This window comes from Spodoptera frugiperda, chromosome 13 (genome assembly GCF_023101765.2).
Source record: "Spodoptera frugiperda isolate SF20-4 chromosome 13, AGI-APGP_CSIRO_Sfru_2.0, whole genome shotgun sequence".
NCBI classification, from domain to species: Eukaryota; Metazoa; Arthropoda; class Insecta; order Lepidoptera; family Noctuidae; genus Spodoptera; species Spodoptera frugiperda.
This window is the reverse complement of record NC_064224.1, coordinates 1,052,715-1,079,105: the sequence shown is the minus strand read 5'-3', so window position 1 is coordinate 1,079,105 and position 26,391 is coordinate 1,052,715. Positions and strand designations below refer to the sequence as shown.

General features: G+C 35.9%; 2 protein-coding genes across 2 annotated transcripts in view; one reads left to right on the top strand and one right to left on the bottom strand.

Annotated features, from left to right (window-relative positions):
- LOC118270548 (octopamine receptor beta-1R-like) overlaps positions 1-26,391 on the top strand; it is a 115,043-nt gene that overhangs the window by 49,419 nt on the left and 39,233 nt on the right. The window contains exon 2 of the mRNA XM_035586161.2: positions 14,188-15,055. Within this exon, the coding sequence (XP_035442054.1) occupies positions 14,274-15,055 (782 nt within the window). The 5' untranslated portion in view covers positions 14,188-14,273. The remainder of the gene's footprint in view (positions 1-14,187; positions 15,056-26,391) is intronic.
- Positions 21,235-26,391, bottom strand: part of LOC126911326 (uncharacterized) — a 502,576-nt gene continuing 497,419 nt past the window's right edge. Inside the window, exon 2 of the mRNA XM_050697999.1 lies at positions 21,235-21,278. The gene's annotated coding sequence lies outside the window, so the exon portion shown is untranslated. The remainder of the gene's footprint in view (positions 21,279-26,391) is intronic.

Sequence of the window (26,391 nt, the reverse complement as noted above, 5' to 3'; positions counted from 1 at the left end):
GCGTTACAAACCACACCTCTTTCTATTGGGCAGGGTTATATTTGTATCACAGTGCACAATAACATTATAGCATTTCCTCTTGTACTTGTTTCATCGTTGAATCTGTTTATATATATTGTCTCAAAGATATACAAATTCAGATGCAACTTTTTTTTACAAGATGAGCATTTCTTTTTCATCTATAAATACCGTACACAACTACTGTTAACACTTTAGTAGAATCATAGAGTGGATATCACGATATGTGACGTCACGTGCACACGACCAAATCCGCAAGCTTAGTACAAAATCAACACTGATTACAACAGCTTTATATCAATTCACACCACTCTAATCTCAGTGACAAAGCCTTTCATATTAATTCTATTATCTCACAAAAGCCTTTAGCAAATAATTTCAAAAGAAAATTCCCTTGATTTCTCTATAATAATAGAAACTTCGTAACTTATTAATTTTCCAAAGAAAACGCTTTGATCTTTCAATTATTGGAGATGAGATAAAAATGCCGATTGAAATTCGTTCGTTCCCGATTTGACATTTCTGATTTTTGATGATTTCATTAATTTTTTTTTCGAAGGTAACTTTATTTTATTATAATATGTTTAGTGAATTTTGAATTTTATTGCTTTTATGTTAAGGTATTGAATTGAACGTTTGGATGAAAATCTGTATTTAATTTAATGATTGCTCTATTTTATTTTTAGGCGAGATCTAGTCATTGTATATTTGACTTAGAGCATACTTTCTTAGAATCTATTTTCTATTGATTTTAAGTTGTGAAACTAGCGAAAAAGGGGAGTTATATTATACGTACAATGGAACCTCTTCCTACCCCTTAGGGAATAAACAGTAGTGACGTTAAGCTACATTATTTATCAATCGTTTATTATTTACCGCGATACTCAGAGTCATTTAATGGTTATTTAACCCAGTCTTTAGCAGTTATTTTCCCATGATCCGCTGTTACAAGCGAGGCGCCCGCGCCCACATTATAGGAAGACTGGTAGATATTTTAGAACTACCAGGCGTGCCAATGAAATTTTATAATGAAATGAAAATAAATGTAATGAGTATACAATAAAAGTTGTTTGTACAATCACGTGTTTAAATATCGTTCACTAATTACCAGTCACCTTATATACGTTAATTAGTTTCTCACATAGTATTTAGTGAATTAATTTCAAGACTACAAGTAATATCATGTATACGCATGAGTAATGTATGCACATCATAAAGTAATTAGCTAACGAGTTTCCAATACTAAATACATAGCTCTGATTTCGAAATAATTTGATAAATTCATTTATAAGTCGATTTACGAGCACAAAGTTTGTATTGAATAGTTAAGATGTACTTTAGTGTATGAATGTTACGAAGTATTAATATTAATAAATAGATTAAGTGTGAAATAATGATACATGTTTTGGATTTATTTATACATTTATTTTATTCTTACTTGTATTATACGATAGACAGTCGTCGTGGATAAGCCGAAAGACATAATAATAAATAATAAATTGTGACGGTCGATGTGTCGCGTGTCACGGAACGCTGCTCATGAATATGAGCCTCTAGCATGGCTTGAAACTAGTCGAGTTCCTCGTCAAATAATTATGTGAGTAAGCCGATAACATAATATAAATAATGAATCATGTATGTAGTTAAGTTTGCATATAAGATTTTTCCAAGATATTTTTAAACTTAATATTCAACAGTTATTGCAAAATTTCAAACACAATTTCAATCTTCAAACTTTTTCTAACACATAGAAAATATTACAAAATACCTTATCTACACTATAACTGTATGGATATGAATAGAAAACTGACAAATTCTCATTATGACATACATGCCAAGGTCAAAATTGTCCGGGATCCGTGTTATCCGGGCTCCATGTCCGTCAGAACCGGGTAACGGTTGCTTAGATACGTTTCGTACGGCCTCGTCCACACATTATCTGACATCCGGACCGTACCCGGGTATAGGCGAAGATAGTCGTGTGAGTTCGTTTGATAATATGTATTTAACATATACGTGATATGTAAAATAAGTTTGTATGTATTTACATATGTGTGATGTTTTAAGTTTAATAATAGTTATACAGGGTGTCCCTGAAGTCGACGTCCAACAGGCACCAGATGATCGGCAAGGTTCCAACTGTTATCAGAAAAATATAAAAAAAAATCTAAGTCCTACAGTTTTTAAATTACAGTGACTTATGTGTTATCCACGAAAAAGTACACCCTGTGCCAGTCTTTTGACTCTTGTTGCTACAAATCTTTATTTTTTCGTCTGCAGTCTTCCTTACGTTATCCTGAATAGTGCTCCATTAACATGGAATCATAAATTCTTAGCCAACTGCTTTAGATTGGAAAACATTGTTAGTTTTAGAGGAACCAAATACTCTGAATAAAAATTTCACCTTACTTTAAGTGACTGTACTGAATAAATTATGTATGGCGCTAGTAGTGGCAAATTTCACCAAAGTTGGCGCATTTAATAAGGATTATAAAATGGTATAGCACTTTACAAATTATTTCTTAAATTTGACACAAAAAAAGATTTTTCGACGAAACTCCGTTTCGATGAATTTAGTTAAACTTACTAATATTTCTTCTAGTGTACTCAAATCATACGTTACAACCTCGTATGCACTAGACAACACTTTGCACGCGATTTGTTATCATCATGTTGTAAATCAGCGAGGATCTCTTGTCAAACAACATTGTCTGTCTACTCATGATTTCGCTTGCAGCTTTCGTCGGCAATATTACTAGACTTACTAGAGGAACTGATGTTGTGTATCATGTTTCACTAAATAATATTGAATGATTGCAATATGATGTTCATAGTGCATCAAACACATTATCAAATGTGTAGTAAAATCAAAAGGAACGGACGCGGCAGATTCATGTACGCAGCATATCGACGCGGTAGTGGTATGATGTACATGAGCCCTTACGCACAATTACTTGTTATAAACCCATCAAAAAAAAAAAAAAAAAAAATGGGTGAATCCTCCGATTAAGTTACGTGTTCATGTCTTGTGATCAAATGCGGGATGAAGCATCAAATATTCTTTAGTTTGTCGAGAAAGAGTTATTTGCACCGTTACAAGGATTGCAGGTAAAGCAAAAAATAATTTAAAAAATAAATAATCAACACGGCGCAAAAAAGCCAGTGCTCAGCTAAAATGCCGAAGCCCGGGTACGATGGCTCGAGATGCACAACACCAGTTCGTCTAGTGATAATATTGCCGACGAATGCTGCAAGCGAAATCACGGGTAAACAGACAATGTTGTTTGACAAGAGATCCTCTCTGATTTTCAACATGATGATAACAAATCGCGTGCAAAGTGCTGCCTAGTGCATACGAGGTTATAACGTATGATTTGAGTACACTAGATGAATTTTTGGTAAGTTCAAATAAATTCATCAAAACGGAGTTTCGTTGAAAAATCTTTTTTTGTGTCGAATTTAAGAAATAATGTGCAAAGTGCTATACCATTTTATAATCCTTATTAAATGCGCCAACTTTGGTGAAATTTGCCACTACTAGCGTCATACATAATTTATTCAGTACAGTCACTTAAAGTAAGGTGAAATTTTTTTTCAGAGTATTTGGTTTCTCTAAAACTAACAATGTTTTCCAATCTAAAGCAGTTGGCTAAGAATTTATGATTCCATATTACTGGAGCACTATTCAGGATAATGTAAGGAAGACTGCAGACGAAAAAATAAAGATTTGTAGCAACAAGAGTCAAAAGACTGGCACAGGGTGTACTTTTTCGTAGATAACACATAAGTCACTGTAATTTAAAAACTGTAGGACTTTTTTTATTTTTTTCTGATAACAGTTGGAACCTTGCTGATCATCTAGTGCCCGTTGGACGTCGATTTCAGGGACACCCTGTATGTGTGGGAGAGCCATACTTCGACACGAAATAAGTTTTCAAGGTCAGATTATTGGGATATTCGTTATAAAGAACAAAAAAGATAGTCCCCTTTAAATTAAATTAAATTTATATACGCTCGACTGGAGTGATACCACGGCTTCACAGAAAACCGACATGAAACCACGCTTACGTTGTGTTTCGTTGTTTTAGTGAGCCTTCCCAATATTCCCAATCTCCGATTTCCTAACAAATCTTAAATTCCTAACCCCAAATGGCCGCCAATGTACTTGTCACTCCTCTGGTGTTTCGGGTGTCTATGGGAGCCTGTCAGCAGCGAATAACAAAAAAAAAACAATTTGAAACTTTACAGGTTCTTCTCATGCCCTTGTTTATATAACTATGTTTGTACATACATATACAGGGTGTAAACGGAACCCAGCAAAAAATCGCGAACCGTTTTTTACCTGATGGTAAAAAACCAGTTTTATTTAAAAACAATTGTTTTTTGTAATAATAGTTATAATCAACTACTTCAGGCCTATATTGCATGAATACTACAAAAACTATAACGGATATTTTTTTTAAATGTACCGTTTTTCGAAAGCGTTCCGTTTCACGTCACAAAAACAAACATGTACCTACTCACAACAAATCAAACCTTCCAAATTGAATAACACTTGAAGCGACCTGTATCAAATAACATCGGACGTCACGTCACATTTGGCAGCTTGTCATATTCATACCCCCACGTACTGATCCTGATTACATTCGCAAAACTTGTGTAATTAAACGTAGCTACTTTAATGGTTTAACTTTGTACGTCTTTGACAGACCTTCGTAATGATTTGTCTTTATTAAACTAGGTATCTATGTAGCTTTACCTTAGTCGAGTTTTATTTTAGTTACTTGTAAATATTTGATCGTTCTTTTGTTTATGTCCCTTTTTGTAATTAGTTTTTGAGTTTGGTATTGAGTCTTAAGTAGGTTTTTTTTGAGGAGTGATAAACATCCTATCACCACTTTCGCCTTACGCGAGGTGAGAGACAGTGTCAGACTCTTACTGTGTAAAACCAGCCTGTTCCTATTCCCGCCTTTCGAGCCGGAGCCGCCGGAGCCCCGGTAACCCGCTAGGTAGTCCGCAGCTCCGGATCTTAAGTAAATTAGGCTGAATATCAGTATTTTACGTGAACAAGTTGTCATTTGTCCTCTATAACTCACTAAGGATGATACTACATCCTTGACCCTTTGTCAATTTTTTTACAAACGAACACACTTATTCGAGTTGTGCGGCACGTTCGCACGTTTATAAGCGTGCTTTTCCACCAGAGATGTGCTATGCCACGTTGCTATGGATGCGTTATTCTTTAACCAATCATATTCATTGGTACACATAGCTCAGCACTGGTGGAAACGAACTCGGCTAAGAAAGATACTTGCTATGGATAGCTTCCCAACTATCGATACATCGCATACTTGAGCTGCGCATCTTCCGACATGAAGACATGACTAGACATCTTAATCTTGCGACACTTTGCGGCAGCCAGACGCTTAGCCACTGCGCTTATATTAAAATTAAATATTTAATAACCCAAAGTACTAACATGAAAAATTTTAAGCTGAAAAAAAAATCCTTTTTTCATAACTTTTTTTACGCAGAATGAAATAAAAAGAAACAATAAGGTCTGAAATAAATACGTGGCTTAAATATTCAACATACGACGTAGAGTTTTATTTTATTAGAATTAATTTTGTATAACGAAGCTGGGAGTCTATGCCTATTGTGGGTGTGTTTGGTTGAAAGCGCTAATATTTGCTATTCGTATTTGTAAGGACCTTTTGTATTATGTGAACATTTTTTAAATTAAAGTTATTTAAAACTTTGTTTTTTAATGGAACCGCCTTCAGTTTTATTAACAGTCTATCTATTTTTTTGATCATTAATTCGCCTTCTCATAAGTCAGAAAAATACTATGCTGAATCGCATCAAAATCGACTAAGTCTAACACGAGATAATCGCGCTAAAACATACATACATACAGATTAAATTGAGAACCTATTTCTTTTGAAGTCGATTACAAAAAGATCAATAACTGGTAACTGTAACGACGGCTGGTATATTTTCAGACATATAGAAAAAAATATTCATAATTTCTTAAATATATATGTTTACTCTTTATAACTTACCTATGTATAAGTAATCCTATTAATAATAAAATATGACATACCTACCAGGAGTTATAAATTCAGCTGACACAGCGCTAAGTCCTTGCTCGGGAATGATCCCAGTCCCGCTCGTTTCACTCGATTATAAAAGGCAATAAACTTCAGCAGTAGATTTCCCACGAGATGTCGCGTCGATCAATTTTCGTGCAGAAAAATAAAATGAATAAAATATTCTAAAAATATGCGCTACCACCGTTCTCTTTCCAGTTTTACATTTCCAAAATCGTTAAGTTTTATTTATTTCATATTTATGTTAATTTTTCGAAACGTTATTGTAAAAGTTAGAGCTGAGTTTTGGTTTTTAGATTATTTTCTTTTTTTTTGTATTTTTTCTTTTTTTTGTATTTTTATTTTATGGTTTACTTATACAGTATGGAGATCACTCATATGATTTAAATGAAACTATAAGTAGTAATCGTAGTCGTTCACAGAACAATAATACAACTAAATATTTCAACGAAAATCGACATAATAAATAATGAAATTAAGCAAGTATTAAATTCTGTGGCATCAGCTTCATGTTTCTTGACTACCAAAGTAATCTTGAAGGTTGTCTTGGAATGTTACGGACAAGCGGTGCGGCTGTTATAATGCCGTATTTGTAAAGAGTATTCAAATTAGCTCAAAGAGAATAATGCACTTTTTGGTTTAACTACTGGGCCTATTTCGCTCATTTTTCGTATATTGTCAGCCAAGATGATAACAAATATGTGGTTTAAATTAAGCCATAAGAGGTTTCTCCATACGGTATATATTATATGCAATGAATTTGCCAGATATCCTAGTGAAAAAAAATATTGTTTGTATGTTTTTTTACACCCATGTACTTAAGAACAACCTTGCAGTCGTTTCACGGAACGTATGACGTGTGAAAGTTACGAGCTTCGCTGAAACACGTCAGTCGATTGTTTCACGAATTTCAGGAGAATTCGTAATGAAACATTTTTGATCGGAAATGAAAAAATAGTTTTGAAATTGAAATGCATGGTTGTAGGCTATATTCAGCGTGTCAGTTTTTCATTGATTTAATAAATCTTTGGATTGTTTTATTATTGATACATTTTGGAATTAATTTGAATGAGTTCGTTAATAAATTGTTTTCAGATCAATTTGTTGTGAAAGTAGAGATTAACCTTAATTTGTTTTATTTATTTTTGATATGAATATTGTGAACTTGATGTTTAATAGCATATTGTATGTGACTGGTAATTAGTGAACGATATTTAAACACATGATTGTACTCATGATTACAAACATTTTATTTGTATACTCACTAGTTTAATTTTTTTACAATAACAAAACAACTAAATCTTTAGCGCGCGCATGCTTTCGCATGATCAGCTGTTAGCAGCTAAAGTTCCAAAATACCTACCTAGTTACTAGTTTTCCGATAATGTAGCCGCGGGCGCCTCGCCTCGCGAAATTTTGTTATTGTGATAAAAATAAAACTAGTGAGTATACAAAAAAAGTTTCTCTGGGAAAGTTGTTTGTAATCATAAGTAGAACCACGTGTTTAAATATCCTTCACTAATTACCAGTCACCCTATATAGAGCTAAATAAAATGATTTGGTATGCAAATTATTTGTATATGTGTACCAATATATTATGTGTACTAATGAATATGATTAGTGGAAGCCAAACGAATCCACAGCAACGTAGCACAACAGATCTCTACTGTAAAAACGCCCTTATACACTTAGGCACTTATACCACTATTTTATATTACAAGTTCTATTTTACATCTCGAAACATTATGCTTATAGTACGTATATCACTATTTCACAATATAAGTCCTACTTTCCATTACAACATCTCAAATAACCACTCCAACCGTCTGCTAAAGCCGACAAGATATCTAAATAAAACCGTAACATGTAATACGAAACACATTTACGAATATATTATAGACTAGCTTTTGCCCGCGACTTCGTTCGCGTGGAATAGTGACTTCCGGCAAATTTTTGGTTTTAACCACATAGTTCCCGATCTCGTGGGATCTCTTCAAAAATGAGATGTGGAAGATATTCCAGGGAACTCTTCAAAAATCAACATAATGAGCTCTGCGTTTGAATTTAATAGATGTATACTCACTTAGGGCATTGAAAAAATAGTTTAAAAACGGACTTAAACTAACTTAAAACTAAAGAAAGCTACGAATTACGAATATATAACAATTAAAAAAGAAACTATATTACAACCTATCCTCTATGCTATAATAACCAAGCTTAAACTAAATAATTTAAAAGAAACGACTTAAATCTAATCTAATTAAAAAAAATTAGACTTACAATTTTATTAAAAAAACTAACTACAGTAACTACTAATAATCGATATCAAACTAAACCTACGTTAAATAGTTTAACCAAAAAACCAGGAAAACCCAACAAATAAACTTATTAATTGACAAATACAACGAAACCAATTTAGAATATACGAAACAGCAGGACCACTACAGACAAATAATCATACGACTGATAATACACTTTTCTACGATAGTACCGAAGCGCTCGGCCGATACCCAACCAAATGAATGTAACGAAACCATAGCGCGATCTATTTCGATCCCAACGCCATCTATCGAGGATAAAGACAACTTGGATTATTTATTTATACTCCGTTCGGGCATTTTCTTTGTATTAAAAGTTTAATTATATTGATATAATTTTTTTCATACCTTTTTACTATTTATTTACTTTTTTTCGATGAATTAAAACAATAACATGAACCGAAGTCGTGTAACGATCGACATAGAATTATTTATAAATAATTTATTTCTTATTTTTATTTTTTGATTTTTGAAATAAAAATATATCTATGTCCTTTCTAAGGTTTTAAACTATATCTGTACCAAATTTCAACCAAATCCGTCAAATAGTTGCGGAGATTAATGGTATAAGCATAGAATGTTCGACGTGATTCTTTAATTTGACATAACTTTTTTATTTATGAACCGATTGACATGAAACAAACACTAAATGTAAATTTAAGCATCCCACAATATATTCGTGAAAACCGCATCCAACTCGGATCAGCCGTTTCTGAGATTAGCGCGCACAGACGAACAGACAAACAGACAAACAGACAAACAGACAAACAGACAAAAAAAAAGTTAATTACATTTTTGGGTTCGACATCGACATAACAATAACCCCTGCTATTTTTTTATTTTTATTTTCAATGTACAGACAGCACTTTTCTACGATTTTATTATATGTATATAGAAGACAAGACAGAATTAGGGCCTATGCACACCATGTTTTTTAAACGCGCCGTCGACGCGCGTTTGTAGCGATACAGACGCGATACGCACGCAAGTTAAACGCAGCCTGTAGACCTTTGCACACCTGACGCGCTTGTGTAGCGAAACAGACGCGATGCAAACGCGCGTGTGTATCGATACAAACGACAACAAACTGCTCTGCAGGAGAAAAACGCGCCGGCGACGCGCGTTTCCAAAACGCGTGTCGACGGCGCATTTAAAAAACGTGGTGTGCATAGGCCCTTATATGTAACCACATTTACTTGGAAACTTTGAAAAGACATTGTATGCTTCACACAAGATAAACTCTCAAAGACTTTGTAAGAAAATAAAGCAATTTCCTTTTCTCTTGTCCCCCCCCCCCACGTGAAGTTTTACGTCTTTTTAAGAACGTGCTTTAGTTTTTGAGCGAAATGGGAGCTTGTTGCTTGAAAGGTCAGAGGTTTTAATATGTCGGAAGTGAAATAAAATGATCGTGTAATAGAATATCAAACCTGTTATAGTACTCGTATTTAGGTACTGAAAAGTTGTTTTATCATTTTGAAATTTTCAATATATGGGAGTTCGGATATGTACTGAAACTTATTATTTTTTATATATTTGTTGGGATATTTAGCTACTACAGTGATCCTCTTTATCTGGGATCCGTTCTTACGGTTTATCATCATAATTAGCTCTATAACTGAGACAGCAAGGTAATATTAAATACATAAACCTCAGTAACTGAGATACATCGTTTTGTTTGCTTATTTATTCTTATTCAATTACAATGTGCACATAACACATTATCTTATTTAAGAATTGCTCCTCTTTATCTGAAATAACCTGTATTCTCACGTCTATTAATGGAACCCTCTGTAAATGAGACAAATATTTTTTATATCTGGTTATCTGAGACACAGGGTTAGTGGAATACCTGTATAAGTGATACGAATTTAAAGACCCCTTGATGTGTCACTTAACAAGGTTTCACTGTATCTTATCGAATGGTAAGTGATGATGCGGCCTACGTAGGAGCAAGTCTGGTTGGGTCTCCGGTAAACTCACTCACACAACGAAACACAACACAAGCGTTGTTTCACGTCGGTTTTCTGTGAGGCCATGGTATCACTCCGATCGAGCCGGCCAATTCGTGGCGAAGCATGGCTCTCCCACACTTGCTATGCTCACAAATCAAGCTTGCATATAACAGTAGGACAGTCTATTTACTTATTCTTTGTTAGTTTTAGTTCAGCACTACATTCAGTTTTCGCTTGAATAAATAAAATGTGATAGGCGTATTCTATTTTGAGTTTCTCAATAGCAAACACTAAGCCTATATCTGCCAAGTAAATATTGAAAAGTTCACCGTCTAAGGTATAAATAATAAAATTGGCAAAGTAGTAAGAGAAGGTAGTATGAAATATATATGTATGTACATTTGTCTGTTGCCACGAGGAAAATAACCTCACAATATATGATTACATTTACGATTTATGTCACTCTCCGTCTAACAAACCGACTTTATGTTATCTCGACACTGAAAATGTTCTCCAGAGGATAAATTAAGTTAAAATAATAAGTATATTTTACGTTCAAATGTGTCGAAAAACATTTTATTCGAGCTTCTTTAGCTCAATTTAACACAAAAACCCATTATTAAAACAATCCTTTCACAAAAAACCTTTATTTGCTTATCAGAACACACCGGTAATGCCTACATTTGCGTTTTATAATCTTTGTATATGAGGCCTTGCTACGGCTACGGCGTAGCAGCGTAGCGGCGTAGCGGCTGGCGTGGCGCCAAGTGTAGCCCATCAGAGTTTATTACGTAATATAAGTCTCTTGATTTTATATTTTCTTTGCAAACGGGTTGATGATTGCACAGCTGGTAGTATTAAGTTTGAATAGCAACAAATTGGAACATTTTTTCTTGTGGTAACATTATGTTTTTATGATTTATCGTTATTTTTAAACAAGCTTCTTGTAGGGAGAAACCTATTTGACTACTTATCGTTAAATCAAAGTACGAAATTATGAATTTGAACGAACCAACTGAGTGCCTTTATGTTACACTTTCTGGACCTACATTTTCTTGTTGGTGAGAATTATTAATGTAATATTAAACGGGTTCAGTGTGAAGTTTTACTACATGCCTTCAACTGTGTCAATATTGTTTTTGATAATAAAGTAACTTCTTGATAAAATCAATCAACTTATAATAAGTAGGTGTACTAACTTATACAAATAAATTAAAATGTAAAATACATTTTAGGTTAAGTTGAATGTTCCATCTTACTAATATAAATGCGAAAGTTTGTGTGAATGTATATTATTCAATCACTTCAATACGGCTGATGAGATCGGGATAAATTTTGGAACTGATTAAAGTCTGGAATAATACATAGGTTACTTTTTAACCTACGGGAAATTGGGTGATGCCGGGGGCAGAAGCTAATATATTCTCACTAATGCTAAAGTTTATGAGCTTGTGTGTAATTTAGAACAGATTAAGGTCTGGAATAACAAATAGGCTACTTTTTATCCTACGGGAAAATGAATGAAGCCGCGTCCAGAAACTAGTATAAAATATGTTTAAATCACAATGCAATGACAACGCTCACCCCTTAACACAATAGAACTCATAACATAACAGATGAAAAAATATTACATTGAACATTCAAAATTATCAATCGCTGTTCTCTACCCACTGTGACCACACCCAACCAATTTTCAGGGGCGATTTTTTTAATCTTCACGTAAACGCGATGAGTTTGTGTCAAAGAGAAGGTTTACATATTCATGAGAGCGGCCTGTTATGCGAGCTTTATTGTGAATGGTCAGAATTATGATCCGGCCTGTTTCATATTTTCGACCTGTGGCAATGAAAACGTGATTTTATAAAAATATTGTCATGTGAGAGCCGTGTGTGTGAGCTCTGTATGTAATTTGATTGAGGTCTGTTTGTATGTTTGTTATGTGAGATGGTATATTATTGAGTTGATTGAGTTTTTGAGTATCTGAATTTTTGACTGCCTCGTTGGTTGAGTGGCTGCAAGTGCGTCTGCCTGGCAAGGGGTCTTGGGTTAGATTCCTCGGCTGGGCGACGTATTGCTAGGCTTTCTTCAGCTTTTCGAAAAATTTTCAGTATTAGCCCGGAGTTTGGAATTGGGCCCGGTATATGGTAATAGGCTCACCACCTATTACATGGGTTTTATTGTGAATGGTCAGAATTATGATCCGGCCTGTTTCATATTTTCGACCTGTGGCAATGAAAACGTGATTTTATAAAAATATTGTAACGTGAGAGCCGTGTGGGTGAGGTCTGTATGTAATTTGATTGAGGTCTGTTTGTTAGTTTGTTATGTAAGCTTATATATTATTGAGTTGATTGAGTTTTGAGTTTTTGAACATCTGAATTTTTGACTGCCTCGTTGAATGAGTGGTTGCAATTGTGACTGACGGCAAAGGGGTCTTGGGTCCGATCTCCGGGTCGAGAGAAGTATTGTTGCATTTTTTTCGGATTTTCGACAATTTCTCAGAGTAACACGGAGTCTAGAAATGTGCCCAGTATATGGCAATAGGCTCACTACCTTATTATACGGGCTTTATTGTGAATGGTCGGAATTATGATCCGGTCTGTTTCATATTTTCGACCTGTGGCAATGAAAACGTGATTTTATAAAAATATTGTCACGTGAGAGCAGTGTGTGTGAGGTCTGTTTGTTTGTTTGTTATGTAAGCTGGTTTATTATGGAGTTGATTGAGTTTTTGAGTATCTGAATTTTTCACTGCCTCGTTGGCTGAATGGTTGCAAATGCTACTGCCTGACAAGGGGTTTCGGATTCGATTCCCGGGCCCGGCGAAGCAATGCTGGGCTTTTTTCGGTATTTTTTAAAATTTCTCATTAGTAGCACGGAGTCTGGAAATGTGTCCGGTATGTGGCAATAGGCTCACTACCTATAACATGGGCTTTATTGTGAATGGTCAGAATTATGATCCGGCCTGTTTCATATTTTCGACCAGTGGCAATGAAAATGTAATTTTATAAAAATATCGTCACGTGAGAGCCGTGTGTGTGTATGTATGTTTGTTTGTTATGTAAGCTGGTTTATTTATTATTGAGTTGATTGAGTTTTTGAGTATCTGAATTTAGGATGAACTCACTGGATGAGTCTTGTACTACATAAGGTAGGGAGAAAAAATATAAGTTCTAAGTGATGTTTATCACGGACCTACAGTGAATGTAAATTATATACATACATAACCTCACGCCTGTGTCCCATGGGAATAGGCAGAGACAATGGAATGTTCACTTCATCAACAGTTATCAGTATTTTCATACACGCTCATCGGTTATGGATATTTTTGGTTTTAATATTCGTCTTGCATGAAAAAGATTTTTTTTTTTAGTTATATTCATATAAAATTTCAGTGTAGAAAACAAAACTAAACATGGTGAATAATCCCTGAACCTGGTTCTCGAACTTTGAATTCTAGTCTGAGGTTTCAATGAAATAAAAAAAAAAACCTTGTTTACAAAACATTGAATACAACACACAGTCATACATATTCACATATTTCTCCGAATCCATATCGATAAAACTACGATTACAAGTAAACACACAAAGATTTTTCTCGTTTCCTCGTATCGCCGCATCGCACAATAGACCAAAGTGCTACTGTACTTTGAAAATAAAAGCGTGGATTTCTCTTTGATCAAAAACACGCGCACCTGTTTGATGTCAAAACGGGCGCAAAACGACTAACAATAATCCCTTTCGAACATTTTTGACGACAAAAGAAACTTAACTTACTTTCTTTTGCAGGTAACAACAATGGAAATGATTTCACCGGAACCACACATCAACGCTCTTCTACAAGTAAACGGAACCTGAGAAAAAAAATGTGAAACATGAAACTAGAAATCGTTTTGGAACCTGACAATTTTACTTTTGACATCGCAGATTTGTCTACATCAATGTATCTGACGGATATATACGTTAACAAGACTTTGGAAGTTAATGAGACGACCAACGACTTGGTGTACTCAAACCAGTTTGAGGATGATCCCCTAATAGTGTTTTTAGTGATACTAAAATGTTTGATAATGCTCTTTATAATACTGGCTGCGATATTTGGAAATCTGCTCGTGATAGTATCGGTGATGAGACACAGAAAACTGAGAGTGATCACGAACTATTTCGTCGTATCTTTAGCCCTGGCTGACATGCTTGTGGCGATATGGGCGATGTGTTTCAACTTCAGCGTGGAAATCACAAACGGAGAATGGTTGTTTGGCTACTTCATGTGCGATGTTTGGAACTCCTTGGACGTGTATTTTTCTTCGGCGTCCATTCTCCATCTATGCTGTATCAGCGTCGACAGATACTACGCCATCGTCCAGCCTTTGGACTACCCCCTGATAATGACGACAGCAAAATTGGGGATTATGTTGGCAGTCGTCTGGTGCAGTCCAGCTTTAGTCTCCTTTCTCCCAATTTTCATGGGTTGGTACACAACCGAAGATCATTTGAACTTTAGGAAGCGTTTCCCAAATGTGTGCAGTTTTACTGTGAATAAGGTGTATGCTGTGGTGTCGAGTAGTGTTAGTTTTTGGATACCGGGAGTCATCATGCTGTATATGTACTACAGGATCTATTTGGAAGCTGAGAGGCAGGAGAGGATGTTGTACAGGTGAGAATTTTCCTTTATTTTTTTCTGTTTGCGACTGTTCTTCTATTTTACATGTAGTATCGGAATCACGTGGGTGTTATAAAAGAAGAAGAGGAAAGGCATTACAGTTAAATACTGTGTTAAGTGATTGTAACTGAATTATAGTTTGAATACAAAAAGCTTGCATCTAGCAAGTCTGTTATAATCTAGACATGCTCTCAAATGCCGCAAACAGGTGATGACAAAAAACGAGTTTTATTAAAAAAAAAAGGATTTCAATATTTATTACATGTAATAAAAAATTTAATCAACTACTTAAAAAACTCAACCTGTATACATAAAGTGTACGGAAATTCAATTTATTGTTAAAACATAATCGCTTACAACAATAACCTTATTTTCAGAATTGAATAATCAAAGTTAATGTAACGTAAACATAAATTCAGTTGCTATGTGGCTTAGAATTCGTATTTACAATCAATTTACGTTATAAATTCCATTCATGTATTATCATAGAATAACATAAGTTCATTGAAAATATTCGTTTCAATGAAATATTGTTAATTTTCCTAGAATCATCGGTACTCACAAAATATTTAACAAAACATAAGCTAAATAGGTTTCGTATACGTTGAAAGGGTTTGACCATTCCAATGTCTTTTATTCATTCAAAATACAACAACATTTTCCTTTTTAGAGGACTACGTGTCTCTACTTATTACTAAACACCGAAAAGCAATTACTTTTATCACTAGCTTCTGCCAGCGGCTTGGGTCACTCGAAACTATGTGACCGTTTCCACTGATACTAAGCTATGTAGCTATGCGAGGAAGATGCGCAGGTCGAGTATGCGATGTATCGATAGTAGGAATAGCACGCACCTTTCCATATAAAAAAAACATAGCTTAGCTGAGTCCGTTTTCATCAGTGCTAGGTTATGTGTACCCATGAATATGATTGGTGGAAGTCAAACGCATCCACAGCAACGTACCATTTGTGACCAAGCCTTAATCGAATATAATTAGAGACTGCCTCGTTGGTCGAGTGGTCGCAAGTGCGACTGTCGAACAAGGGGTCTCGGGTTCGATTCCCGGGTCGGGCAAAGTATTACTGGGCTTTTTTTCGGATTTCGAAAAAAATCTCGGTAGTAGCACGGAGTCTGGAATTGTGTCCAGTATATGGCAATAGGCTCACCCCCACATGGGACTTATAACACAAATGGTGAAAAGTGGGTGTACATTGTATAGCAGCATTACATGCCGTAATGTGCATGTGCACCTCTGCCTACCCCTTCGGGGATAAAAGGCGTGAAGTTGTGTGTGTGTGTGGTAAATTTTAATCTCTAGTAGAAAAGCAACCATACTATAATAATAATATTGTAAAATAATATATAGAAGAAAAACCTTCTCACATTTTCTCGTACGTTGTTCAAAGTGTATTGAGCTGATAAATTGTTATTGGGATTTTCGATTTCGACATCGAGTCCACCGCTATACGTGGCGCAGAGCCAAATCTAGGTTTTGAACAATTAACAATGAAATTGCACAATTTCCACGTACTGTTTCGTATGATTTTTGAAGAGAAGATTACTTTTGAATGCTTTTGCTAATCGTCAGTTTCTTCTTAGAGTGACCTAGCTACGATTAAAAGTTTACATTTTAAGTTTATTATTGATTTTGAATGTGTATCGCCTCATACATTTTTAAACCTTTTAGGAATGAGATCTTCTATGTCATTTTATTTGTTACTATTTCTAGTTACTGCGTAAAATCCTAGTTTAGTTGACATTACAGTCGAAGCGATAGAAAAAGAAAATAACCTAGAGGACAATAAAAATTGAGATCTTCTATGTCATTTTATTTGTTACTATTTCTAGGTACTGCGTAAAATCCTAGTTTAGTTAACAATAGGGCCACGTGCGATTGCTAGTCGATGACACACATCACATGCAATTGATAAGGAATCACGATACTGATAATAATACAGATACGTTTATTATATTTGATAAGACGACTAGACATTTATTGCGAAAAGTAGTCCAAACAAAAACACACGCACATACACTTGCACTACACAATACACACCACATACATACGCACACACTCGCACATACCTATATTATACACTTTCATAATAATTAGTCTTATATTAAGAAGACAACTTTAAAATGATGTTTTTAATTGCATTAAACATTATCATCTTGTTTTCCTTTTTCATTGTACCGTTTTTCTGACTAAAAGAGAATGGGAGTCACAATATAGGGAATCTTAGTGTGGAGTCAAGGACCCACAAACATTTGCCTGATCAGAGCAGCGAATATTATCAGTATGCGTTATGCAGGCTACACACCTTACGAATTAACTGTACAGTCGTTCTGTACAGTTAAACCATAAGGTGTGTAGAACAAAAATTTTTACTTGAAGGTGTGTTTGCCGTATGTACCTACGATTTCACCGTACAGTTCAACTGTACAGCTAAAACTGCACAGATAAATCGTCAGTTATGTAGCGTACGGCAGTCGCACTCAACTAACACTACATTACCTATCTACCCTCCAATCAATACAAACAATTTAATTATTTCCCTTTAACTAATTGAACCGCGTCAATAGTACATTGACCTTCATTAGTAGATCCCTTGAGGTTCGACCTTTTAGACCCTCAGTAATGAAGATAATTCTGATCACAAGTTAATGAGTGAGGGTTTAGAATAAATAATTATGTTGTAATGTGTTTGTGTGTTTGTTTGATGTGCTCTTTAGGTGTTGCGGGGGAAAATCATCTAATGACTTTTTCTGCCTTGGGCGAGGCGAGAGGGAGTGTCAGTCGCTTTCTGACTAAAAACGACCCCGTTCCTACTCCCAATTTTCAAGCAGGAGCCATAATTATCCGCTAGGCAGTCTGCAGCTCCAGGGCTGTTTAGGTGGTAGATTGAGAGTGTCTATGACAATTAAGAGAGTTTAGGATAGGGAGGTAAATAAGCAGACAATTCAGCTGATGGTAAGCAGTTAGCATCACTCATGTGTACTCGCAATGTGGAAGAATTTCCAAGTTGATTTTTTTAGGTGGGAGAAATTAATCCCATGACTTCTCCCGCCTTGGTAGAAGCGAGAGAAACATAAAAATTTGAAAATAAAAACTAACTTAAAGTGTTGAAAAAATTGTTCTCATTGGGGTCGTGAGGTAGGGTGCCTAAAAGTAATTAAGTCTTAAGTTTGAATCAAGTAACGTTGAAACTAGCGCAATATATTGCTAAAATTTCCTAAATAAATAAAGATTAAAAAGAAAAATTTCCAGGAAAAATAACCGATCTGACTTTACGACGTAATATCTAAAAATAAAGAGTGTAATTTTTGTAAATAACTTGAAACGGGTCGACTGCCGTCCGTCCGGCCCGCGCGGCCCGTCAACCGTTCGTGCGTCAAATGAATACTTAATCCGTAACTCGGTGACAGCTAATTACTTTTTTTTCACAGTTAAATTTAATTATTTACTTAAATATTTAACTCTGTAATTATTTAAAAAAAAAAACGTTGCCCCACGCTAGGATTTTGTCCTGTGTCGTGGGTGCATTTACAAACATACAAGTTCACATACACATGACACCTAGACCCGAAACAACAATTTGTGGATCACACAAAGAGTTGCTCCGTGCGGGAATCGAACCCGCTACCGGTTGCGCGGCAGCCAGTTGCCCAGACACCGCACCAACCGTGCAGTCGAATTGAATATTTTAGAGAGTGTGCGGGGGAATTGCACAACTTGATTCCCCCAAATCCTTTCCATCTTCGAACCACAAGACAATCGGCGAAGCGTCACCGCTTCATGGTAGATATCCCACCCACTCGCACGAAGTGCTTCGCTTCAAGCTTCCTTGTGCGAACTGCTAGGAAGTGGAACTCCTTGCCGGAGTCTGTGTTTCCTAATGGTTATAACCTGGGTGTCTTCAAAGTCCGAGCGAACAGGTTGCTTATGGGCAGACGTACTCCATCATAGGCCGCATCGTCACTTACCATCAGGTGAGATAGTAGTTGCTACATTCGGACTTATATCTAAACACTCCTCCTTCTGCTTTTCGAGCCGGAGCCCCGTACGTAGTCCGTAGCTCAATTAGGTCTTATATTGTATATATTCAATGCATAATTATCTGCCAATATAATAATAATCACTTCGAAAATCAAAAGACAATAACGTTATTTATTATGACAAGATGGTGGAAATGTTATCAAAATCCCATGTTCATTAAAAACTGGACCTTATTGAAATGTTATTATTTTGTTATACAGCTCTTTGTTTGTAAAGTCAATAGAATCAATTTTTGTTTGAGGAAACATCAGTATGTTATATTTTTTAATTAATGTTTTTATTTACGAATGGGATTATTGTGTTTTATTTGTAACATTCTTTTGTCTATTTTAAATAAGGAAGACTTTATTTTTAAATATCGTCGAGTTCACACTGGATGACTTTTTCGTGTTAGTCGCTGAAGAAATATACAATATCTCACGTATATAAATTGAGCTCTACTAGTTTCGAGTCACAGGGGACTCTTCATCATGAGCAGTGTGCGCAGACGTGGCGACGTAGGCTGCGCGACGTAGTGAGTAAGCGGTGATTTTTTTTATTGTTGTCAAGTTTCATATCAATAACTCCAAAAATACTTTGTTAACACAAAGTAAGTTTTATCTATAATAAAACCCAAGAACCTGGACTTAGAACTCAGAATTGGTTAGTGTAATAGTAGCCCAGTCAAAATGACTTGCTTCCATTTTTACAATTAGTATAAACTTTCCATTTTACTAATTTCAATGCAAAAAGAATATTGGAAAAGTCGACCCGTGTAGACCGAAGCCAAGCCAGCGAAAAACAAAAAAAAGAAACATTAGAATTTTAAAAATAGAACAGTTTGGCTATTGTTTTTGTTTCCTTATTACTCTGTGAAAACAAAGATGAATGAAGGAAGACTTACAACATCGTATTGTTGATAAATATTTTGTTTCTAATTTGTAATTACAAATTGATCAAGTGTGGGAGAGCCATGCTTCGGCACGAATGGGCCGGCTCGACCAGAGTGATACCACGACCTCACAGAAAATCGACGTGAAACAATGTTTGTGTAGTGTAAGTGAGGTTACGGGAGGCCCAATTACCCTCCTTCCCAATCCCTGATTCCCTAACAACCCTTAAATTCCTAACCCTCAAAAGGCCGGCAACGCACTTGTAACGCCTCTGGTGTTTCAGGTGTCCATGCGGTGGTGATAGCTTACCAAAAAGTGATCTGTCTGCTCATTTACCGTCTTATACCACAAAAAATAACATCTTAAACGCTCTATATCAACACTATTCCTTTTTAAAAGGCCGGTAACGCTTATGTGACTGCTCTGGTGTTGCGGGTGTCGATGGGCAGTGTTGATCGCTTACTACTAGGTGACCGGTCTGCTCGTTTGTCCCCTATTCCATAAAAAACATAATGACTGAACAAAATAATGTTACCGTTACACATAAACTATACCATTCTAAAATAGCCTCTAAAATTTCGACATTAAAGTCCAAAGTATCAATAAAGACTGCCAAAAATGGCACTCACTTTTTAAACCAGCTGTTCTGATTCTTTCAATGGTATCCTATTCCCATTAAGGTACACCTTTAACGGTATTTTTCTACCAGAGATGTGCTATGCTACGTTGCTGTGGAAGCGTTTGGCTTCCACCAATCATATTCATTGGTATATATAGCTTAGCATTGGTGGAAACGGACTCAGCTAAGCTATGTTTTTTATATGGAAAGATGCGTGCTATAGATGCGTGTTATGGATGGCTTCTCTACTATCGATGCATCGCATACTCGAGCTGTGCATCTTCCTCGAACAAATACTTTGCGGCAGTGCACTTTCATAGCGCATCTTACTCGCATAGCTATATAGCTTAGTATCAGTGGAAACGGTCATATAGTTTCACAGCTTAGCTGTTACATCTTCGTAACATAGCTACATAGCACATCTCAGGTGAAAAAGCACCCCTATACTAATGGTAAAGGTACAATTCTGCGATATTAATTGCCCTAATGGAACTATTGATTTTAGTATCAATTAACCTGCGGTTTTCTTTGGTTCTCGGAATTAATATAATGTCACCAAGGACAGAGGGCAGAGAAGAACATATTTATTACCATTTCTACTTTTATTTTATTATAACTTTCGTGAGACATACTAAATTATTTATTATGTTATCGGCTTACTCACGTAACTGTTTGACAAGGAACTCGACTAGTTTCAATCCATGCTAGAGGCACATATTCATGAGCAGCATGTCAGCAGTCGTTCACACAGTTGATAACAATTGTTTTCATTAACGAGGGACGCATAGTACGTATTTGTGAACCACTTCATGTAGAGTAAAGTAAATGTTTATTTAAGTTCTTTATGTTTTCAAATTAAATTTACTGATCCGAAATACAAAATTTCTTCACTAGGTATTATAATCATCAAATACAACACTACCTCTTATTAAAGCTATATCCAATATCGAATTTATTCATGGCCAAATCAATCACAATACCATAACTTACGCCATTAACATGAACGTACAAACAGAGTCATCATTTTTATTAGTAGTTAGTCGTTTGCCCAGAAAAATTTTACTATTTCTATGTTTACGTATAATATTTGATGGACCCTTGTTTTCGTGGAGGAGGAGATCTTTGAAAGTTTTATATCGTCTGTGAAGAAATAGAAGCGTATAAGGGTTCTTTCACACAGACCGGCTCGGAGAGCATCGGCGTGCATTTTTCTTTTCACACAGATCGGATCATAATATACGCTTGGAGTCGGTCGCAGCGGAGTCGCCAACTATTTCATAAATTTTATCCTCCTTACACCTTTATGCGCGACGAAACCTTTATTATTTCACACCAAGCGCCTTTAAGCATTTTTAACAGTGCACATTAAAAAATTAACCTTAATACCAATACTTCAAACTCTGTTTGCTCTCCTCTCCGAGCCGGTCTGTGTGAACGAACCCTAAATGTTCGCTCTTTATAAATATATACCTACTAAGACAGTCTCGTTGGTCGTGTGATCGCAAGTGCGACTGCCGGATAAGGTGTCTCGGGTGCGATTCCCGGGTCGAACAAAGTATTCCTGAACTTTTTTCGGTTTTCCGACAATTCTCAGTTGTGGCCCGGAGTCTGGCATTGTGCCCAGTATATCCCAATAGGTACGCTCACCCCCTATTTTTTCTATGGAATAGGTGGCAAACGAGCAAACGAGTCATCTGATGGTAAGCGATCAGCGCCGCCCATGGACATCCGCAACACTAGAGGAGTTGCATTTTATTACATGGGACTTATAACACAAATAGTGAAAAGTGGGTATTCAATGTATAGCGGCATTACGTGCCGTAATGTGCACCTCTGCCTACCCCTTCGGAGATAAAAGGCGTGACGCTTTTTATGGATCCTTGTTTTCGTGGCTGGATCTTTGAAAGTTTTATTTCGTCTGCGAACGAATAGACATATATATGTTCGCCTTTTATAAATATGTAGCTACTAAGGAGACAGTTTCTTTTTTTATGTACTTGCCTACTTTAAGTTATTGAAGTACTTTTTGTGTTCATTTCTTTACGATGTTTGCTCGTTTTCGAGTACAATTTTTATGTAACGTAGGTTTGCGCTTGTTACTTGTTAATGGGCTAGCAGAAATGTACTAGTAGTAGGTACTAAATGTAGTTGGTGCCTATGACTATGAGCTTCAGTGAAACTTAGTCTTTTGAAACCATTGGAAAAATGTATTTTGTTTCATTTATTTATTTATTGCATAATGTACATACTTGTAATACTTGTACATACTTGAAATGTATCTGAGAAATTGTAAACATTTACGTATTTGTTAAAAGAGTAACGAATGGAGATTTTTGCTCGTTCTGCTCCATTCGAAGCTACACTTTGGAAAGAGCACCTAGCTTCATTGACAGACAGACTGACAGACTATTATTTATTTCTTTATTCGTTGAAATTTCAAAAGTAAACTATGTCAACTATTTATGGTTAAGTTGGAATAAATGATTTGACTTTGACTTTGAGTCATAAATCCTTGGACAGAACATTTTTTTCATTCGCGACACAAAACCTCAACAGCAATTCGAACAGAACAGTTATCGTAACACAAAACCTCAACACTATCTTTGTGATTATACTAATCCATTAACCAGAATTCCCAATTACGTAAGTACTAAGTCTATTAGCTGAAATTGTGCATACGTTTGTCCCACTATTGGACAAAGTTCCGTTCAACATAATCCTCTAAAACTCTAACAGTTTCGAACCGTTCCCAAACTTCCATATTCCCAGGTGTTCGAAACGCATATAATTAATATAACCGCCATCTATCGGCCGACAGTTGTAACTATGCTAATCCATGTTAGCGGGCGAAGTTTTAATTTATTCTAACTGAATTGTAATAGTTTGGGCGCTGTAATCTGAATGAGTTCGGAACTTATGGTGGGTTTTATTATAATTGTTAATTGTTGTTATAGTTTAAATATATAAAAAATAATGTACCTATACTACTGTAGGTTTTTATTCCCGACGGGATAGGCAGAGATGCACATTACAGCACGTAATACCGCTGTACAATAACAACTTTTCGCCATTTGTGTTATAAGCCCCATGTAATACGGTCAGCCTATTACTAAACAATGTGATAGGGGTGAGACTTCTAACCCGTTAAGGCTGAGTACTACATCTAATTTTATCGATAAAAAATATAATATGAGGGGCTGAACCCACCCCTATCACATTGTATATCGAGCACAATTCCAGACTTCGTGCTACTAAAGAGAAATTTACGAACAATCGAAGAACGCCTTGCATTACTTTGCCCGACCCGGGTACTCTTCGCACATGCGACCACTCGACCAACGACACAGCCAGTTAATGTAGTCATTACCTACATTCGAAAATCCCGACCAAGAAGCAGATGCGTCTTAGTCTGGCGGACAACGTAACGAGTTACCGGGGCTCCGGCTCGAAAATCAGGAGAAGGAACGGGGTGGTTTTTAGTCAGTAAGAGTCTGACACTCCTTCTCACCTCGCACAAGCACGATTGAAGTTATTGGATGATTTTCCCCTCTTAAAAAAACAGGTATATTTCCATGTAACAATTTAACCTCCTTCCTTTACTCCAACACTCATAACTTTATATTCTTGTTTCTAAGTTTGTTATCAATATAAGTAAAAGGCAAACTCAAATTTAGCGCAAAACACGAAACAAGCTAAAAGTTTTCTTGAAAAGTCTTCGAGTAAATACGATGGAAGTTTCCAGAACATTTATTAATGTCCGAGCAAACAGCTAAGGCGGTGCTCGAATTTGCATAATATTAGCCAAATTTTACGTTATTCTCTTGAGGTCATAGACAGCAATTTATGTAAATTAAATTATAAGTACAGCATTATTACTGCATAGTATAAAACAAAGTCGCTTTTACTGTCCCTATTTCCCTTTCTATGATTAAATTTTTAAAACTACGCAGCGGATTTTGATGCGTTTTTTTAATAGATAGAGTGATTTAAGAGGAAGGTTTATATGTATAGTTCATGCGTATTATATCACCATTACAATCATGGAAAGCTAGAGTATATAGTAATGAAAAGACTGATGACTATTGATGAAGCGAAAAAAGTATGTAACATTCGTACCAATTTTTTATGGTATAAGCCAGTGAACGAGCCCACGGATCACCTGATGGTAAGCAATCGCCGCCGCCCATGGACACTTGAAACACTCGAGGCGTTACAAATGCGTTGCCGGCCTTTAGCTGGAATTTAAATTGCGTTTAATCAATTTAAACAAGCAATTACCGTTACATTATCTCTACCCATCCCCATGGGAGACAGGCATGAGGCTATCTATGTATTCAAAAAGTAATGATAAAAATCTGTATATTTTCTTTGCTGTCATCAAAAATTACCAAACAAAACAACGGCTTCATTAACAATTCAATTTGCAACCATTCGACCAACACTAGCTCTAATAGAAATAGTTTTAAAACAAACCTACTATAATAAACAACAAAGTGTTAGCGCCATTATATAATAGACCCCGAGTTCCACACTACTACGGTATTTGCAGAACTTTCAGCTATTGCCATTTGCGACGAAAGTTCTCGAACTATTGTCAATGTCGAAGTTTGTGTACTAGGTACCTCGTGTTTTGTATTTTCAGAACAATTTTTTTTTTATTAAAAAAAGTATTCTCGTGTGTTCTGTTTTTATAACATAGTGGTAGTAATATTGACTAGTTTTAAATAATGGCTACTTGATCTCAAGTAGTCAAGCATAATGAATAGTTTTAAGTGTGGGAGAGCCATGCTTCGGCACGAATGGGCCGGCTCGACAGGAGTAATACCACGGACTCACAGAAAACCGACTTCAAACAACGCTTGCGTTGTGTTTCGTTATGTGAGTGAGACCGGAGGCCTAATTACCCCTTCCCATTCTTCAAAATCCCTGATTCTCCTACAACCCTTAAATTCCTAACCCCCAAAAGACAGGTAACGCACTTGCATCACCTCTGGTGTTTGGCGGCGCCGATTGCTTAGCATTAAGTAATCCGTCCGCTTGTTTACCGGCTTATATCATAAGAAAATATAAATAAATAATAAAAAGATCGAAATTTCAATCTCATAAGTCGCTATTCCATCTACAAGGCAATAAAATATCCTCTAGTCTAGGACATTAAAACTTAGGTGCTCTTCCAATTTCTTACTTTTACGGTTCTATCAAGTGAGTACCTATCTACTATTAGGATATATATTTTTAGTGTATAAAATTTTTATTTTGCCTGAATTATTGATCGAATTGTCGCTAGTTACTCTCTGAAACTGTCACTAAGCTCCACTATTCTATATTTTCTGATGTTTTGACAAAATTTGTAAACCATTTGGATGAAATAATATATTATGCTTTGATTTTGACTTTACAGCATTTGATTTGCGTCTCGGCCTTTCCATCCCATTGGATAGGCATAACAGCGTAGTCTAGATAATCTTAGATAGAACATATAACTCGGAAAACCTAACTCTGCTACGTAGCAAGTATGAAAAAAGCCCCGGAGCTGCGGACTGCCTAGCAGGTCACCGGGGCTCCAGATCGAAAAGCATGAGTAGGGATAGGGCGGTTTATAGTCAGTAAGAGTCTGACACTCCCTCTCACCTCGTCCAAGGCGAGAGAAGTCAAAGGATGATTGTCCTCTCTCAAAAAAAAAAGTACCAAAGAAGCAGGCGCCCTAACTATCGAGGCGCCTTAACTATCGATCCGCCACGACAAATAACTCAGCAATGCCAATAAATAAACCAACCAACA